Source organism: Sesamum indicum, linkage group LG9, assembly GCF_026168435.1.
Source record: "Sesamum indicum cultivar Baizhima isolate 11 linkage group LG9, ASM2616843v1, whole genome shotgun sequence".
Lineage (NCBI taxonomy): Eukaryota > Viridiplantae > Streptophyta > Magnoliopsida > Lamiales > Pedaliaceae > Sesamum > Sesamum indicum.
In genome coordinates this window covers 5,896,596-5,914,110 of record NC_142665.1, presented here as the reverse complement: position 1 = coordinate 5,914,110, position 17,515 = coordinate 5,896,596, and the positions used below count along the sequence as shown (strand labels likewise).

At 32.9% G+C, this 17,515-nt stretch overlaps 3 protein-coding genes across 4 annotated transcripts; 2 read left to right on the top strand and 1 right to left on the bottom strand.

Annotated features, from left to right (window-relative positions):
* Nucleotides 1–3,326: 3,326 nt before the first annotated feature.
* LOC105170749 (vacuolar protein sorting-associated protein 24 homolog 1) lies at nt 3,327–8,028 on the top strand. 2 transcript variants are annotated; one of them, XM_011091651.3, is made up of 6 exons: nt 3,327–3,667; nt 3,799–3,875; nt 6,129–6,231; nt 7,179–7,300; nt 7,466–7,654; nt 7,758–8,028. In XM_011091651.3, the coding sequence occupies exons 1-6, from the start codon at nt 3,556–3,558 to the stop codon at nt 7,821–7,823; spliced, it is 669 nt and encodes a 222-aa protein (XP_011089953.1). In that variant the 5' UTR covers nt 3,327–3,555; the 3' UTR covers nt 7,824–8,028. The 2 variants fall into 2 exon arrangements, with proteins under 2 accessions (XP_011089953.1, XP_088740549.1); XM_088884423.1 differs by lacking the exons at nt 3,327–3,667; nt 3,799–3,875 and adding an exon at nt 4,004–5,075.
* Nucleotides 8,029–10,514: 2,486 nt separating this feature from the next.
* LOC105170748 (serine carboxypeptidase-like) lies at nt 10,515–14,022 on the top strand. The gene is made up of 8 exons (XM_011091650.3): nt 10,515–11,052; nt 12,000–12,168; nt 12,308–12,427; nt 12,581–12,724; nt 12,805–12,955; nt 13,059–13,147; nt 13,232–13,490; nt 13,690–14,022. Exons 1-8 carry the CDS (start codon nt 10,709–10,711, stop codon nt 13,944–13,946), a joined length of 1,533 nt encoding a protein of 510 aa, XP_011089952.1. The 5' UTR covers nt 10,515–10,708; the 3' UTR covers nt 13,947–14,022.
* A 1,651-nt stretch (nt 14,023–15,673) lies between these two features.
* Nucleotides 15,674–17,307, bottom strand: LOC105170747 (replication factor-A carboxy-terminal domain protein). Its single transcript, XM_011091649.3, has 3 exons — nt 17,040–17,307; nt 16,645–16,765; nt 15,674–16,028 (listed from the first exon to the last, which is right to left on the bottom strand). The coding sequence occupies exons 1-3, from the start codon at nt 17,292–17,294 to the stop codon at nt 15,856–15,858; spliced, it is 549 nt and encodes a 182-aa protein (XP_011089951.1). The 5' UTR covers nt 17,295–17,307; the 3' UTR covers nt 15,674–15,855.
* Nucleotides 17,308–17,515: the final 208 nt, after the last annotated feature.

Here is a 17,515-nt window from a genome sequence, read left to right as displayed (position 1 = left end):
TATTTTCCAATTGTATGACAAGACAAGTACCTAAATCATGTTCATGTACTCCGGCTGTTCTCAGTCCTACTCATCTTTACATAATCATGTCTCAAATCCAATGTTAATGACTACAACTGAATCTTTCCTTTTCATTTTTAGATAAATAATAGTTACATTATTATATTAAAATATCGGTCACTTGCAAATTATGTCAGATAATGTGATAACATGCTCAAAAATTTGAGATATACACCATTACATTTTTCCTAAACTCAAATTTGAATAAAATACCTTATAATTGTATAATTTTGAAAAGGAAATCTTAATTGATATATTAAAACCTTTTCTAAGAATCTTCGTCTTTTTTGACAAAAATCACTAGTTGCAAGAGCTTTTCGGGGTGATGGGGTCCCCATCCCTTCTATATTAAGAACCTGTAAATAAAAATAAATTTACAATTGGAAGTGCAAACTCGCTAATTTTTAAGAAAGCAAATAAATAAGCAATACCACTCCTGCACAAGTATATACTATGAAGGCCTAAAGAAAGAGTACTAATTCCTTACAAAAAATAGGGCCAACTAGTTTTGAATACTTAAGTATAAGTGAAACTAGGAAATACTAAAAAAAAAAATATTTAATTATGATTAATTATCATAGTTAAAAATAAATAGTTGATGTAAATAATTGTTCATTTTGGGCACACAATGATTGATGATCGTAGTTTTTGCAAGTGTGACAAAAACATTTATTGAAGAAATAGTTTTCTTGGTATATAAGCTAAATTTTATATCATAATTATTTATTTATTATGACTTCAGTCCGTAATTAATAAAATTGTAGCTAATAGTAATTTTCTCTCAATTCAATGCTACTTGGATCAAGATTTCATCCATCAAGCATTTTGGTCCTTCCTAGATTTACAGAATCTAGACCAGACAATTGGGCTTCGGACACTTTGGGTTACATGTAGGTAGAACCAGGCTATCATCGTATGGCCCAAAATTGCCCATAATATTGTAGTCTTTAATATTTATTTATTTTTTGGTGTAAAATAAAGTGCATTAATGTAAAGAAAAAATGTATAGTAAGCAGTTTGTTCCTTACTGGCGGTCAATTTTTCAAAGTCTTTACGGATATTCAAAATTAACGTGTGTTAATCCTTAACATATCAACCTAATACGTTTAAAATATTTGACAGACTATTGCTGACATACTTATTAGGAGTTTAATATGCCAGTAACTACCCCTATGATTTTAAATAAGTATCGCTAACATGTTCAATATATTTTAGAGGTAAAATGGTAAATAAACTTTTTGATTTGACGGTGTTAATGGTCAATTGTAATGACTTTTAAGGGGGGAAGCCATGATCTTTAAAGTTTATGGGGTAAATGTTGTAATAGGCAAAGTATAGGGGACAGAGTGTATTTTACCCAAAATAAAATAACATTTTTTTTTTGTTTTTTTCTTGTTAAATTTCTTATCAATACAATTTATGAAACATGTGAATCCTAAAGTAATTAAATTGATGACAAAATATTTATTTATTAGCAAAACTACCCTTCAACATTTTTATTTATTAATATTTGAATTTCTGTAATCAATTAACTATATGAATAATTTTTTATTTATGCATACTTAATTTTTGTTTTTTCAATTTTGGATTTCTTATTAATAATTCTGTTTGTTAATTTAATTAGATAACAAGTATAGTAAAATTTCAAATTATGTATACTTATTGAGTGTGTTTCCACAATTAATATAAATTTAATTTTTTGATATTATTATGATTAAATAAAAATCGATGCAAAATATTTAACTCGATTGATAGTATAATTAATTTTTCTTTTAGGATAAAATATACTTTGGCCCTCTGAATTATTCTTTATGTAACATTCATCCCCCTAAATTAACAAATATAATACTACTCCCGTGGTTGGATAAAAATGCCCTCGTGCTTGAACAATTATATTATTCTCAATATATTTTAATATTTGCCACGTTAAATCATCACCAAATTATTTGCTAATTTATTTTTTTAATAAGTGAATAATTTAAATTAAAAATATAGTATAAATTAATTTATATATATAGTAGATACATAATAAATATAATATAACCGCAATTCATATATGTTTTTTTTAAAAAAAATTAACAAATATATATATATGCTTAATCAAAAGTTAAACATTTTTTTCAAAAATTAAATAAATAATTTTGTCATATTTTTTAAAAGAAAAAATTTTCAGAAAACCGGTATGTAATTTCTCACTTTGATCTAAAAGAATAAATAGTTCATAACTTAATTTTATTATCAAATTAATAAAAATTCTTTCATGAAAATTATTTATGTATTTATTGTACTAATTCATTACTTAACTTTAAATTTATAAAATATAATAAAATTCAAACTATTTAACTCACTAATTATAACTTTATTATAATTAAAAGATATTTTTTCCAGTTAAGAAAATTAAACTTAAAATGCAAAGTTGTTACAAAAAGAAATTCTTTGAATTAAATATACATATATAGAGCAATATTGTCCAAAACATTAATTATAGGGGTAAGTGATATATTTATTAGTTTAAACAGGTAAATATTACGTCAACAATAGTTTAGGAGAATAAGATGTATTTTATCCTCTCTTTTTACATACACTTCGCTTAGTATAAACTTCTGACGTAGGACAACTAACTAAAAAACTAACTTATAAGGTTTCTAGAAAAGAATGTATTCATTCAATTATAAAAAGTTATTGAATAATGAGTTTATTCCACGTATTTATTGACTTAGCATGAAAAGTCTTAATCTAATAAAAATTAGAATTCAGCTAAAAAATAATTTAAATATGTAAGAAGTTCTAATTACTATAACTTACTATCTAATATTAAAACTACTATGATATTTATAAATATATATTATTTATAAGAATTAATTATATTAAATCCCTCTAAAAATGTGAAATTATATTTTTCTCTAAAAAAATTATTCCCTTATAAGGGGATAACTTAGACTCACTTTTTTCTTTATATATATTATATTTATTCCTTCACAAATATAAAATTATACTGGAATGTTATATAAGGAATAAAATTAAAAATATATATAATATATTTTTTACTATAGTGTTCTTTATTGAAATTCTAATGGAAGAGAGTTGGACGTAAACGACGAAATTAGGGAAGTGTAAGTATAATTTAAATGTTTTATAAAAAATATAATGTTACATGTTTAGAGGGATATAAGTGTAATTAATACTATTCATTATTACTTTTTCTGTCATGTTAATTCTTCTCGCTGCTTTCCAGCCAAGTCCTCGGCCAGTCAAAATCAAGATAAAAATATTTGCGTTGAACTGTATGCAAGGATCTTCTCTTTCCGCTCTAACAACTCTGTTCTTTATCTGATCTTTTTACTTTTATCTTTCCTCCCAATTTGAGATTCTTTTCGTCAAAACATTGCGATCATCGCGTTTACCTAGCAGAAACATTACGCAACAGCCGAAGAAGAAAGTGAAACGTTGATTCTGCTTCCAAGAAATTATTGATCGACAAAAACCCAGAAAACAATGGAAAAAGTTAAGAATATATTGAAGCCGAAACCCAATCCGCAACAGTTACTAAGAGATTGGCAGCGTCGCCTCCGTCAAGAGTGTCGCAATATCGAACGCCAAATCCGAGGTCTTCGTTTATACTTTTTTTGATAATCCTATCTTTCTTTTCCTTTTTCCTGTTTGAGTCTGATTATTCTCTTCTTTACTTTGATGTATTCTGACGAAAATTTTGTTCATAATTGTTGGTGGCGTTGATAGATATACAGAGAGAAGAGAAGAGTGTACAGAAAGCGATCAAAGAGGCTGCCAAAAGAAATGACATGGGTTCTGCTAAGGTACTATAATTATGAATTAATCTTACAATATCTATCTTCTTTTGCTTCTGAGTTTCTTATATTCTAGATATATAGAGAGATTATTATGGATGATGTCCGGAAAATCTATCAAAGTTCATGTTACAGTTCTTAATTGGTTTTGAATATAAGCGGATGTGAGTGATAAAGGCTTCAGATTTTGCTGTTATTACCTATTTGGCTTGATGGTTTAGCAGTACATGGGCGTATTACTTACGTAATGGTAGGCGGTTATCTGTCAGTTAAAAACAATCTAAAATATGGATCTTTGTGGAACATACACCATGAACTTTGGGGGTACTGTATTTCTTTCTTCCTTCTAACATATGAAGAATTATTTAGATTGTTCAGAAGGTTGGTCTCCAAAGTTGAGATGTTTTAAGTAGGTCAAATATAGTAGGCAACAAACTGAAAAACAGGAGTGTTGGTATTACCCTGAAGATTTATAGTTTGTGATGTTGATTAATGCTGGTTGAAGGTCCATGACATGTTCAAGGTGTTGTTAATCTCCTGTCTGCAAGAACTCAATCTGATTCCTGAAAAGTGCTTGCAACCCATTTCTTTTAGTGTGTCACTGTTCAGTTAGTGGGTGGTAACAGATGGTTGTTTCAGTTGATGTGTTGTTGAGGTGTGTGGATATCTCATTACGGTGGAAGAGTTGTGGGATTAAAATTTGGGGAAAATAGTTGTTTTAGTTAGATTCATCTTAGTCGTTAAGTCAATAAATAATCTTTATATAGATTGATATTTGCTTCCATTAGTTCACATGTCACAAATCAAAGTGCAATATTCAGTTTGTGAGAATACTATGTGGCAGTAGAATAGAGCTTTGGCAACTTATAAACTGGGAGATGGCATGTTGCTGTTTCTGAATATTTGAGATAAGCCATATTTGTTGGTTCTTGATAATTTGGTTGTTATTCACTTGTTTACAAGTCCAAAAGGTTCACATGAAAAGTTGGGAAGATAGCTGAAGAAGATGGTTAGAATCAAGATAAGATACAGAGCACTCAGTTAAAATTCCGGAAATGTATCTGAGTAAGAGCGTAGGAGATGCAAGTGAAGTGCAACAGTTCCCATGAAGAGACCTATTGATGAACTTCATCCGTTAAGCGGTTAAGGTCCTTAAGGAATGGAGAGAAGATGGCTTGGAAAGATCAAGTCGTAGCACTTCGATCTTGTGTTAGTAATTTTCAACTTTGATTTGTTTTTTAATAGTAAAAGTTGGACTTTTGAGTAACTGGGACTTTCATAATACTTCAAGAGTCTGATATTCCTAAGTTTTTCAAGTAGCTCCAGTTTGGCTCAACTTGAGTTGAGTATCACCCAATCACTATATTTGGTTCCCCTCGAATTGGTTTATTCTTTTAGACTTTCGGGATTGTAATGTTGACAGAATTGGTTGCAGTACTTTGATATTCCTTAGGATAGTTGCTCAATATACATTAGTTAATTTAAGAATTAAACTGTACTGACATATAAAGTAGGTCTAGACCAGGAATAACAAGGATTTTTGCTCAAGTGCCCGTTCCACGTACTTGCGATTTTAGCTCTAAGTATCATGCACTGTGTGATATACGTAAATTACTGTTAGACGCTTATAGCTATTTTTAGATTAAGTTGATCATGGACATTTTATTCCTAGTATTATCACGGCATCATAAATTTGGAGATTTATTAGGTAAGTAGTATTATCTGTACTAAGTTCAATTTTAGATTCTTTGCAGATCCTTTTGAGTTTGTCAAGCGAATATTCAGTTTATTTACTTTTAAGGATTACTATACTGAGTAATCCAATATTAATTAGGAAATTATGATACGGTTTTCTTGTTAATTAGGAGATTCTTTGTTTACTGAAAATATGTCCTGAATTATATTTGTTAGCCAAGTTATGTTGATGCTGCATATATTCCACTTCTGGGTGGACCCTTCTACATAAGTTTAATTTATTCAAAACTTTGGAAAAGAATATGTGTTATACGTCATACTGAGTAATCCAATATTAATTAGGAAATTATGATACGGTTTTCTTGTTAATTAGGAGATTCTTTGTTTTATTCGCTGTCTAATGACTGAAAATATGTCCTGAATTATATTTGTTAGCCAAGTTATGTTGATGCTGCATATATTCCACTTCTGGGTGGACCCTTCTACATAAGTTTAATTTATTCTAAACTTTGGAAAAGAATATGTGTTATACGTCTGATAGGCTGCTTCAATCATTTGTCCTGACAGGCTCTGGCTAAAGAACTTGTCAGATCTAGGAAAACAGTAAACCGCCTCTATGAAAACAAGGCACAGTTGAATTCAATATCAATGCATCTTGGAGAAAGTGTTGGTAGTATCCTGCTCATTTCACTTTTGTTTCTTGCATTTAAATGCTTTATATAAGATTTTAATTTCTGATTATGACTACTCATCTCTATTCTTCAGTGAAGTGTTTGATTAAATCTGGTGAGTTCTAAATAACTGCAAATTATAAACTTTAGTGCGTTAATTGGAGTTTCAGATATGAATAATCCAGTATATCATGGTAAAGGCCTAAATTTATTAGAGGAACCGTATAAATTCGTTTCCCAAGGGTACCATTCTGCTATTTGCAATAATGTTAAGTTAAAAGGCATTACAATAGAGTTCATACAAGTACCCAACCAATTTCAGTGTAATCAAATATGTGTTAAGATTAAATGAACAGGACAGTGGAGATCTCATGCAGAGGCATATGCTTAGCCTCAATTCTACAAGTTTTAGATATTTTCACCCTAAAAAGAGTAGTCCTTTGCCTAGAATCTCTTGGTGCTTCATGTAGTCTTTGTACTGTCTTATTTTGATATTTGAAGCATGATTTGAGAATCTGCTGTAACTTTATTACTTTTCAGTGATTTAATAGTCTGAAACTTGTGGCCTGCTGTGCTTAATCTTAATTTTAGCAGAAATCAAAGATTGTGCTTTTACTGCTACTGATTCTGAATTTTTCAGTATTACCACTTTCATTTGCTGAAATCCAGGAAGAGTTCATCAACATGAACGCATACTTTATTTGTAGTTAAACATCCTTTTGGAGTGGGTAAAATTTTTGTTTGAATTGTTAGAATATCTTGGTAAGATGCATAGACTTCCGTTATATACTTCTTCCTAAAAGATAATTCAGTTCGGAAGAGTTGTTCTAATGTATTTTATTTCATATTGTCTTGGACTATTTTGTTTCTTATGTTCCTTTTTCTTTTCTCTGTTGTTATGGACTTTCCTGGGATTCTTTTCTCAATTTGCGTTTGATTTTTGCAGCTATTGCTCGAACTGTAGGACATTTGTCCAAAAGTGCTGAAGTCATGAAGATTGTCAATAATCTTATGAAGGCCCCAGAAGTAGCCGTCACCATGCAAGAATTCAGTAAAGAAATGACTAAGGTGACTATGCTTTTTTATAGCAATATATTGAGTACTCTCTTCCTAGTCTCATTTATGAGACAGTCTTTGGCATTGGTGATTAGCTGGAAAGACATTTGATTTTCCCCTAAAGTTGTCCTCATCATGAATCTAAAGGCAAAGAGGTTTTAATTTATGCGACTGCAGGCTGGTGTAATTGAAGAAATGATGAACGACGCAGTGGACAATGCATTAGATTCAGAAGACATAGAAGAGGAGACTGAAGAAGAGATTGATAAAGTCTTAACAGCAATTGCCGGTGAGACTGCCGCCCAACTTCCTGAAGCAGTCAGGAAAGCGAAACTAAAGCAACCTGCAACCAGCGAAGACGTAGAGGTAATAATTTTACTGTGGTTTCTTATGCCATTCAAATTCATGGTCTTATATCGCATCTTTGTTTTCTCATCCTGAATTTGGAGTTTATTTTGTGGATTCATAGGAAAGTGTTGATGATGAGGAAGAGCTAGAGGAAATAAGGGCTCGTCTTGCCAGAGTTCGATCATAACTTGGTCTTATTTTTGTTGCCATTTTGGGGTTCGTAAATAATGAGAAGGTGCTGATTTAGAGTTTGTAGAACACAGAACCGAAATGTAATGAACCTAAGTTGTATCATAAGCAACGTATGATTCTTGCTTTTAATTGTATGGTCTACGTGTAATGTGATTCGAATTTTGGATGAAAATACTAAAAACAGAATTTCTTTCTTTCAACTACTAATGTAACTATCTCCTCAAAATTTAGACATTTTGTCCTTACTGAAGTTCAAGGTCTAAACATAGTATAAATTATCAGGGTACATTACAACGAATTCTTTTAGACTTTAGTATATTTATGAATATCTTTTTATTGTTTGAAAAATATAAATTATATTTGATGAAAAAATGTAATTCTCGAATGGAGGTTTGAAATTGTAACAACCTTACTCTTGTATTTTTTTTCTTAATTTTTTTAAAAAATAAATAATTGTAAAAAGAATTGGATAAGATGGATGGAAAAATTTGAAAAAAGTTTGTCCGCTTAATTCATAAAATTATAGCCCATAAATCTCGAAGGCATTTGGTACTTTGATACCTCTTCTATTTTTGGTAATTACAAAAACATACGTAAGGGCATTTTTGTTTTTGAAAAACTATTTTAAAAGTTAACCTAATCAAGAGGGATATTTTGGAATTTTATAGGCTGTCAGTGGTGATTTTTGTAATTTTTCAAAAGATAATAATAATTTATGCAAAAAAAACAATAAGTGAGGGGTATAAATGTAATTATTTCTAATTACTATATATCTCGCTTGATATATAATTATAAATATTGATAAGATCTCCAATACCAATTATGCCATCAAAAGGATACGAACACCGTCACAACTTTTGTATAAGGGCCACACCAACAAATTCTATATTACAGCTCCGAAATATGCACATTCATTACTTAACTTTGAGTTTTTAAAATATAATAACAGTCAGACTATTCAATTTACTAATTTTCTATTACTTCATTCTAATTAAAAAAAATACTTTTTTCAATTGAGAAAATTTTAATTTGAACTTAAGATATAAATTTTGTTAGGAAAATAAATTCTTTCAACTATATATGTATATATATATATAATATAAGGGCAAGGTTGCCCAAAAATTTAATTATAGGGGGGAAGGGTTATATTTGTTAGTTTAAGGGGTAAATGTTATATCAAGAATAGTTTAGGGGGCAAAGTGTATTTTACCCTATAATATTATATTACAAGTTGTATTAATAATATTGTCATCTTATTATTATTATTTGAAATTTTAAATTTTGTAAATATTAAATATAGAAAAATGGGTATCATCGACTCAACCCAATCCATTTGCAACCTAACTCATTTTCAACAGGTTAATTCAAACTCATTTTAAACACAACCCATATTGAACCCAACCTGTTTGGACCCAATTCAAATCTGATCCAACCCGCCCATTTACCAACCTTACTAAGGACGACGAAAATCCAATTCTAATAATAGATAAAAATAATTTTTCGACAAATTTAATTACGAAGAGCATAGCATATTATTATGAGTATGATATATTTTTCGCTAAAAAGTTTTAAAAAGAAAATTTTATTTTATAGTGTTGCACTTCGTCCTTTTTGTCATTTATAGTAAAAAGAGATAATATCTAATCAATCTGAACTAACACTCCATGATTATATATATATATGAAGAATTTGAAATAAATGAAACATCTGGAAGTGAACTTGGCGCAAACCCCAAGTTTGTTTTAGTTGTTAGTTCTAAGTTTTCAGGAAACTTGTTGCTCAGTTCGTTACTTTAAGGTTTGGTAGGTGAGTTGCTTATTCGACCAGTTTTAAGGTTTTTATGCCTTGTAAGCAATATGCATCTTCAAATATTTCCCGTCAATGCTGCTAATTTCTTGTGCTTATTTCTCAATCCCAACATTTTTCATCAAACACCAGCCACGAAAGCTTCATAAGCAGACATATTTTTGGTCGTCCGATGTTGATACTAGCATCCCGCGCACACATATATATATATATATATATACATGTTATTTAATGATATAGTGTACAATGCAATTAGTATCTCATTACATAAAGTATTGTGCATTTTGACTTAGTATAAACCTTATGATTTCATCATGAAAATATGTCTTACTAGAAAGAAGAGGACTTGAGATTTATTCGTACTCCGAATGCAAATGCATGAAACGACCTTACTTATATCACTTCGCATAATAGTTTTAATTTCATGTTCACTATTGGTATCAAGAATTCTCCAAAAGATACATTTAGGTTAGGAGACAAAGTACAATATTTCAATAAAAACAATAACAAAATATTGGAACGGATATAAAAATAAATTCTATATCACATCTTACTCTATAAAAATACATCTTGTATTCGAGTTCTAGAGAGTATTATTATCTACTTTTGTTGAGAAATGATAATTTTACTTTATAATTTGCTCAAACAAAAAGTAAAAAAGAAAAAAAATATCCGCATAGAGATTGAAAATCCTTGATGGCGTCCAAAATTGATTTTTTTTTTTTTTTTTTTTGTAATAAATGCATTTCTTGATTTTGAATATGAACATTTGAACACCCAAATTCCAATTTCCGTGTGCAATTAAAGGTAGAGCTGAAAGTGCATGTCATTTAAGCAAAGCAACAAACAATGAATGTAAGCATTTTTCAAGAAACATTTCCATTCAATTCATGAAGAAATAACACGACACACTGTTAAAAGCCTCTCTCTCTTCTCTCTGCCTCTCTCCCACACACACCCCACAGACAGGCAGAGAGAGAGAGAGAGACACGCATACAATGCATATTTCTTACTCCATCTACCAAATGTTCTGTATAAATAACTCATATTGAAACCATCATCTCCACTCAGAAAATGGCTTCAGCGTTTTCCTTGACTCAATCCATTCTTTCAGTTCTCTTGTTTTTCCTCGTCTCCACAATTTCAACATCAGCAGAAACTAAAGATGGTGACAGTCTTTCGATGTCTGATTCCAGTCTGGAATTTCCAAGAACTCAAGCAGAAAGACTCATCAGAGCCCTCAACTTGTTCCCAAAGAATGAAGTGAACCATCATGCTGGGAAGGATCATGGTTTTGGAGAATCAAGAATTGTCGAAAAACAATTCAAGTTCCCGTTTTTGGGGGATTCAGGGGCGTCTGTCCAAGATTTAGGCCACCATGCTGGTTACTACAGACTGCAACATTCTAAAGATGCAAGGTAAAATGTAGTTTTAACAATGTTAAGTTTCTTGTATCTTGATCCCAGTGAAGAATTCGTGTGTGTTTACGTGTTTCTGAGGGAGCTTCCATCACATTTTGATGCCACACAAGACCAATTTATGATGGATACGTATCCTTTTTAAAAATAAAAAAGTATAATTTGAAAAGCATGCATATCATACACGCTTTTGTGTGACACAAGTATGTGACACCAAAGTGGTATAGAAGATCCTTCATCGTGTCTTTCTGCGTTTTGTGTGAAGGATTGTCCATTTCCAGGAATTCATGAGAAGATTTTACTGTTTGAATGATATTCAGGAGTGAAAAGAACTTGGAAATTTAAATTATTTGATTAGTTCTCTTTCAGAATCTGAGAGGGATACCTGTAAGGGCTGGAGCTGACATATAACATTAATGATCAGTGCTGTTCTGTTGAATTCTGCTGGTTAATGAAAACTAAACTGAACAGACTTAGTACAAGTTCATAGAAGTGCAAGATTGAACTCAAACAACATATCCAATTCATTCAGAAAATTACTCAAGTTTCACTCTTAATGATTACTCCAATTCTACAGATAATCATGTTGTGATTAGTGAAGGCAGTAATTAACAGAATTACTAATAAGTTCTCCGGTCCAATGAATAAGCGGACGAAATAGTTCTGTCAGCAGTCTTTCTCCTATCTTTCAGTGATGTGCGACGATCCTATGCATGTAACTTTTATGACGCATCAAGATCGTGATCTAGTTTTCCTGGGAACAGCAGCTCAATCCTCATAAATGTGAAGTTCACCCTGTTTTTGAAATTCTAAGTTCTATACTGTAACATATGCAAAATATGCCCATAGTTATACAATGTATAAATTTTCTTACCATGTTGGTTAGCATCGGACCAATTTTTCTGTGAACAGAAGACCTTGTCCTGACATTATGTTTGTGTTTGCAGGATGTTCTACTTTTTCTTTGAATCGAGGAATAGCAGGACAGACCCTGTAGTGATTTGGCTAACTGGAGGACCAGGTTGCAGTAGTGAATTGGCTTTGTTTTATGAAAATGGTCCCTTCCACATAACAAACAACCTGTCCTTAACATGGAATGATTTCGGATGGGATAAGGTATGCCGGAACTTTCGTCTTCTAAGCCATATTGTCATTTTCACTGAAATTTCCGTTCCTTTCGCCCACTTGCTCTTCTTTCTAACTATAGGTATGATGTTGGCGAATATATATTTATTGAGGTTTTCATGCAAAGCAGGTATCAAATCTGATATATGTGGACCAGCCAACCGGAACAGGTTTCAGCTATAGTTCCGACGATGATGACATTAGGCACAATGAGGAGGGTGTTAGCAATGATCTATACGACTTTTTGCAGGTTCGTTTCTCTACATAAATTTAGTATTTCGTGAAACGATGAAATCTACAATATAATTCTGCATGTGATTCTACGGAAATTGCTCAGTTCTGAAATGAAGAAAACTCATCCGCGTACCTTGACATGAAGGGATCTTTTGTTGTATGATGTTAGGCTTTTTTCAAGGAGCATCCGCAGTATGCAAAGAACGATTTTTACATCACTGGAGAATCATACGCTGGGCATTATATTCCTGCTTTTGCTGCTCGGGTTCATCAAGGAAACAAAAGAAAAGAAGGAATTCATATTAATCTAAAGGTATTTTACTGAATTTTTCTCAGTCGTTGCTCTCAGATATCTGTCATCCCTCTTTGTGTAATCTTTATGTCATTTCCCAGGGATTTGCCATTGGAAATGGACTTACGAACCCGGAAATACAGTACCAAGCATACACTGATTATGCTCTGGACATGAAACTGATTACCAAATCTGATTACAACAGCATGAAAACGTCAGTTTCAAGATGCCAACAGGCTATTAAGCTCTGCGGTAGTGAGAACAGCCTATTTCTGATTTTTGTGACAGTAATAACTGACTTGAGCTTCTTTGCGGTTAACCTGAGAAGCATTTTCCTTTTATTATTCTTCTTTAGGTGCTAATGGTGGATCTTCTTGTGTGGCTGCATACATGGTCTGCAACGTTGTCTTCAACAAGATAGTGAGAATTTCTGGTGGTAAAAATGTAAGAGTATACTTTTAACATTATCTGGGACCATAAATGATGAACGAGAAACACAACTGAGGTGTACTCACCTTTTGTTTGCAGTACTATGATATAAGAAAGGAGTGTGAGGGTAACCTGTGCTACGACTTCTCCAGTGTGGAGGATTTTCTGAATCTAAAATCAGTTAGAGATGCTCTTGGTGTTGGGGACATAGATTTTGTTTCGTGTAGCTCCACTGTGTATGAGGCTATGGTCGCGGATATGATGAGAAATCTTGAAGTTGGTATTCCCGCTCTTCTGGAGGATGGAATCAAATTACTTGTATATGCTGGAGAGTATGATCTCATATGCAACTGGATCGGTAAGATTCTTCCGTCAATTTCACAATCAGCTTTCTGTACTCCCCTGGTTACAGCTCAAATCTTCTATCGCAATTTTCTTCTTGATTTCCATTTCACCTATAAAAACATCTAGTATACACTAAAACAATGCTTATAGATGGTAAGCAACGCATAAATGCAACAGCAGATCTGAAATGCTCTCAGTATTTACATGAACAGGGAATTCAAGATGGGTTCATGCTATGGAATGGTCTGGACGGAAGGAATTTGTTGCTGCTCCCACCATTCCATTCTCAGTGGACGGGTTGGAGGCTGGAATGCAGAAGGGCCATGGACCACTTACATTTCTTAAGGTGCACAATGCTGGCCACATGGTTCCAATGGACCAGCCAAAAGCGTCCTTAGAAATGTTAAGGAGGTGGATGCAGGGGAAATTAACACAAGCAGATGAACCTTTTCAAGATTTGGTGATTTGATAAATGTATAAATTACAGAATCAGGAGTGTATGCTAAACATGAATTGGAATCCAAGATTTGCTTTATATTTCTGAATTGATAGAAATACAAGTTAAAGTTGAATCCAAAGTGCAATAAGATGGAATTGTATAAGAGATTGAAAATATCAGAGTTTTCATAGGTGATTATTGGTTGCCGACTACCAGTATAGATTCTATAATGTCTTTTGATTAAAACCAGGGGGTGCAAAATAAGGGGAAAGTAAAGCCATTGCTTCCTTTTAATCTCTTGCATATCAATGAATTTCGTATGTACAATTAGCATAAATGCTAATACACCTTTTAGTTTCTATTATTAAAGAAGATTATCAAGCATTAATGCAGAATCAGCAATGGTCAAATCCAGAGTCTGCAACCAGTTTTCTCCTACAAGCAATACTCAAGAATGCAGCCAGCATTCTCTCATGGCTTTCTTTCTCTACTCCCCATTTTCTCCACAGCAGAAAGTTCCAACAAACTACCCCCCCCATCAACACTAGAATTTCCCGGGACACAAGTGGAGAAGATGATCAAACAGCTCAACTTGTTTCCTGAGCTTGATGTGAACATTGCTGAAGGTGACTCTGCAGTCTCTGAACCGCTCGTCAAAAAGCGTATCAGGTTCCCGCATCTAAGTGATAGAGGTGCTACTGTTCAGAACTTGGGACATCATGCTGGCTATTTTAGACTTCCACGCACCAGAAGTGAAAGGTATGACATGTCCTAAAATGACCATCAAGATTTGGACTCAATGCAACAGATTTCCTCAAGAAAACACTGACGTTCTCTATAATTATATTTTACATTATAGATATCCCTCTATTTTCATTCTGTCGTCAGAGGAAATTGTAATGTAGGAGCTGAAAATAAGGGAATAATGTAATGTTTAAATTGTAGAGGTTTCTTACAATATGGCTGTTTTCCTTCTCCCTTGTTATACTGTAAATGCAGGTCAAACAGAATTATCAAATCTTTTTAAGACATTCAGAAGTGTGACTTCAGGTAGGAGTCGAAGTATATTACATGTAACCAGCCAAAATGAACAGGTTTTAGTTATGCTTCTAATGCCCAGATAACAAGCCCAAATTCAGTGGGAGCATATGTGGATTTCTGTGATGCGGCCAGGTACTTCTCTGTATCCTCCTCCTCTATTTCACTTTATAAAAAAATCATATCAACAATAATAGAAACTTCATTGTTTTGTTGCCATTATTACTTGAACAATTTTGAACTAAAGCATTCACATTTCAAAACACTGAAAGCATCCTCAGTAAGCAAAGAATTACTTTTACATAGCCAGACAGCTTATATTTTAAATCATATCTATGTTGCTGATTGATTCACCAGAGAACAAAGATAAACAAGGACTCATAGAAACAAAAATTTGTCTTTTCAATTCTGTCTACATATGTAATCTTATATTTGTTTTCCAGAATTTAACACGACATATCAGCCAGAAAGCCAGATTAATCAGATCCACTTGCACGAAGTCCAGCATCAGCAATTATAAATTAATCAAAGTTGCTTGTAAGCGGCAGAGAAGAGCTACATCAGGAAATCAACAATAAGACTTCAGGGAAAGGGAAAGAAAAAGGAGAAAGCCAAAAAACGGGCCTCCAACTTAACTTCTCAAAATAGAGTAACTAGATACTGCAATGCAGCAATGACTAATTGCATGATTGAAGTTCCTAAATGCTGTGCTAAGCAAGTTTTGGATTTCAAGTTAGCAGACCATCAAATTCAATATATTTCCATGTTTCAAGTATGAAAGCAAATCACATAAGAAAGACATTAACCAGTGTAGGAGTGCTTCTTTGGCTTCTTCAGGATATGAAGTAAACAATAGAACTTCTTAGCTGAAGATGTTTTTTACAGCCACTAGTCTAGTTCTTTAAGAAACCCCTTTTTCTCGGTACAATTGCCTCAAGGTTTCAATAGCTGGCTGAAAACTAGAGCTCAAGGGCACAACTGAAGCCACTCGCAGATGCTGGGCATTGCCATTCTTCGGGGTTGTCAAGGTCACAGTTAACATCTCTCCCTCCAGTGCCCTACCAGCTGCCATAGCTGCAAATTAGAATTTTTCAGACAATGGAATGAATCAGAAAAGCAACCACATCAATTAGCTCAGACGGGAAAGTAACTGCAGGCTCATAGAAAGAAAAAGCCACAGAAAAAAAGTAAACAAGTATATGATGGATAATGCTAATCCAACTATTGTCACTAGCCACCGCCTACAATAAGCTTTCAGCCAATTCAAATGAATTTGAACATAAGTAATCAATAAATCCCGGCAAAAACCTGCATTTTATTTTCATTTCACCAAAGGAGGAAATTTTTTTCAAAAAAATCTCATTATGCAAAAGTAAGTTTCAGTGTGAATCCAATCTCATATTACCTCTGACTATGACAAAGAACTCTAAAGCTATAATCTGAAGCAGGGTGTACAAAAGTCTAAGAGTGAGTGAGATCTTTATAACGCACAGCTAGATATTGAATTTTCAAGATAGTACATGATCATACTTCAGACAAGTAGAATTATGCTCATTTCACCAAATTAATCTGTACTTTGGTTACTTCCCCAAATCCGAGTTATCTGCTTTCATATAAAAACAATGTAATAACAACTTAATTTCGAAAATGTTACATAAAATTGATATACAAACCAAGAAAAAGGAAATACCAGCATAAGGGTGAATCTTAGCAAAGTCAAAGAACTCATCAGCTGAGCAACCAAACAACACTCTCGCAGCCCTGTCAAACATTATCACCACAAAAACCTTTGTATCCGTAGCTATAGACATCTGCAAAACCCAGAAAAGAAAGGAAAGAAGATATTGTAAGGATAACAATTGCTGTGTTTCTACGTTCTTGCAAGAAGCCATAAAGATAGTCTTTAGAGTATGTATAAACACAAATATCTTATCTTACTGCATTATTTCAAGAAAGCTTCCAATTTTCTATAGCCCAGAAACCCACATATCCAAACATCAATATTTCCACTAAAGAAAGAAATCATTTTCAGAAAACATCTATCTTTGCTGATTGAACTCCTATCCGTTCAGAACAAATACTTACAAGAACACGAAATAGACGTTTGGAACCAGAAGCAGTGGGGTTGAAACTGTTGGTGAAACTGCAGTATTTACAAGCTGTTGTGGGGTTCTCAGGCAGAGTCCTTTCACAGAGAGCGCAGACTCTGTAACAGAGAGTGGCGTGATCAACTGCCACCACTGTGCACATCATTGTCGTCGGCTTATCAATCTCCAGTAGAGGCCTTTTTCTGGACTGGGGGTTCATGGTTTCATCAAATTTCATGGGTTGATTTGACATGTTTGACAGGGATTTTCGTTCTGATTTTTGCTTGCTCTCTTGGTACTAAGAGAGTGATAAATTGGTAAGCCCTTGGGCTTGCTTTTGAAATGCGGGCAAGGAGCCGCCAAAGTTTTTGAAAATTTCAATTACCAGTTCCAGTTCAAGTTTGATTGGATTATTTATACTAGTGCGTGCGCTCACCCGATTTTATGTATGTGCATAATTAAATTAAGGTGTCG